The sequence below is a fragment of the Propithecus coquereli genome, unplaced genomic scaffold (assembly GCF_000956105.1).
Source record: "Propithecus coquereli isolate 6110/MARCELLA unplaced genomic scaffold, Pcoq_1.0 Scaffold84, whole genome shotgun sequence".
Taxonomy (NCBI): Eukaryota; Metazoa; Chordata; class Mammalia; order Primates; family Indriidae; genus Propithecus; species Propithecus coquereli.
The window spans coordinates 1,191,735-1,194,151 of record NW_012154618.1 but is presented as its reverse complement, the minus strand read 5'-3'; the positions used below and the strand labels follow the sequence as shown (position 1 = coordinate 1,194,151).

The window sequence follows — 2,417 nt, the reverse complement described above, 5'->3', positions numbered from 1 at the left end:
TCAGGGTCTTTTTTTTTTTTTTTAATACTCAGGATGTCTTTTTGTTTGTTTGTTTGTTTCTTTTCTGTTTTTTTGAGACAGAAACTCATTCTGTTGCCCAGGCTAGAGTGCTGTGGGTCAGCTTAGCTCACAGCAACCTCAAACTCCTGGGCTCAAGCAATCCTCCTGCCTCAGCCTCCGGAGTAGCTGGGACTACAGCTGCACACCACCACACCCGGCTAATTGTTTCTGTTTTTAGTAGAGACTGGGTCTCGCTCTTGCTCAGGCTGGTCTTGATCTCCTGACATTCAGTGATCCTCCTGCCTCAGCCTCCCAGAGTGCCAGGTTTACAGGCGTGAGCCACCCCTCCCAGGCTCAGTATACTAATTCTAATTATTTTTACTGTTTATTAAAGTGGAGGTCTTGGAAGATTGTTGGAAATGCTTTGCTCAACTTCATTAAATATTTATTGAGTGCCCAATATGTGTTTAACTAATTGAGCATTTAGTTCATGTTTTAAATTATAACCTCCACCCAATTTATTGAAAGTAGTAATGGTTCAATTTGTGGTAAGACAAATACATTTATTTCTTTTTCATCTTTTAATTGGATTGAGACACATGAAAATAAGATCTGATTTGTTTTTAGATGTTCTGTGAAGTGGTAAGTAGAAAGAGCTCAGTTTCCAGGGCCATATATGCTTGAGTTCAAAGGAGTTTACTGCTTAGTGACTAAAAACTTGGGGCAAGTGCTTTAATCTTTCTGAGGCTCAGGTTCTAATTTGAAAAGTAGACATGGTAACACCTCTGGGATAGAATTGTATTATTATAAAAAGAATATAAAGTCTCTAAGCCAGTACCTAGTACACAGCACTTAATCAGTTGTAGTATTATTAAAAATAATTTTATGCTAAATCTCTTTCCATTATATTTATGGCAAACTTATTTTATTTATTTTTTATTTAAAATTGTAAACATGAGTATATTTTGATAATTATATTTTTATAAGAGCAATTATAAAAAAACTAAGCTAAATGTAGTATTTTTAAGTTCATAAAGATATGTTTCCTAATATGAATTACTTAAATTTGTCATTATTGTTTACATTTTAGCTGGAACAATATCTGGGGAGGAGATTCCTATAATTTCCAAGACTAATATAAAGGAATACAGAGACAGTTTTTCCTATGAAAAATTTAACTTCAGAAGCAATCCTAACATTACATTCTATGTGTATGTCAGCAACTTTTCCTGGCCTATTAAAATACAGGTAAGTGTTAAGAGTATTTACTCTTAATGACCATTGAGTATTTTCATTACAAAAAGAATCCTGTTTTTGTCCAAAGTGATGGTATATATGCATTTCTTGACTTGAATAATATAAAAAACATTATTAACTCTTGATTAAAAAAGGTTTATGAATGTCTGTGATAATGACTATCTCTTTTCTTACAACTCCATTTGAAATTATTTGCTGTTTTAGTAATATTATTTTTGCTTTAGTATATATGAACATAATTAAATCTTTAACGATTTAGGATTAGTATTATTTAAGTTACCTCTTTAAGATCCACTACCTCTCATCATTGATTTCTAATCCTATCTTGTATACATGTTATATGTTTCTTTTTTTTATGGTTAGTAGTAGGCTGCTGAAGAATTCAGATTTTTTTTAAGAAAACATTTGAGTTGTTCTTTCTATCTTGAAGTAGTCAAGTTTCATGTTATTAATTTATGCTTTCATGAAAGAAAAGCCTATGTGTTGAGATGCTGAGATTTGCTCATTTATTTGTTTCTTTATGACTGATTGATTAGATTGAATTTACATGACGTATTTGAATAGCATATATGTGCCAGCCCCCGTTCAAGACTTTGATGTTTTAACATTTTGATTTATAGATTATACCTTCCCCTTAAATTAATAAATTACAGCTTATGCTCTGAGACTAGAAGTGTTTACAAGTTTTATTTATATTAATTTCTATATGATCATTTGTGGGAAGAGTGAGTGATTTTTAAAATCATGTTTACTGGAAAAAATTTTTCTTCTTGTTTGTTAGGTTGATTTAACAACTAAATTAAAGTAATTACTTCACTGTTTGAGAAGTATTAGTATAAATTACTACTCAGTAAACTTTGATATGGAAATTAATTTGAGGCATTTATTTTTTCGTTGCAGTGTGATTCATTTAGATCCTGATACAGTTAGAAAAATGCCAGAAATATTTCCATATAGGATTTAAAAAGTTTGATATTACAGATATATAATTTTATTTCCTAAGATTCATACAGAAATATTGATCAGATTGTACTTGTTTTATTCAAATTATGATTGAAGGAAAAATGGCCTCATCTACAGACCTTAGTAAATAGTAACTAAAATTGATATGATTGTTATATTTCTAGTTGTTTTCTACCTTTTATTTCTTGGTTATCTAA

At 30.4% G+C, this 2,417-nt stretch overlaps 1 protein-coding gene across 1 annotated transcript in view; it reads left to right on the top strand.

Annotated features, from left to right (window-relative positions):
• ATRNL1 (attractin-like 1) overlaps nt 1–2,417 on the top strand; it is a 739,312-nt gene that overhangs the window by 305,312 nt on the left and 431,583 nt on the right. Inside the window, exon 24 of the mRNA XM_012663875.1 lies at nt 1,091–1,248. Coding sequence (XP_012519329.1) covers nt 1,091–1,248 — 158 coding nt within the window. The remainder of the gene's footprint in view (nt 1–1,090; nt 1,249–2,417) is intronic.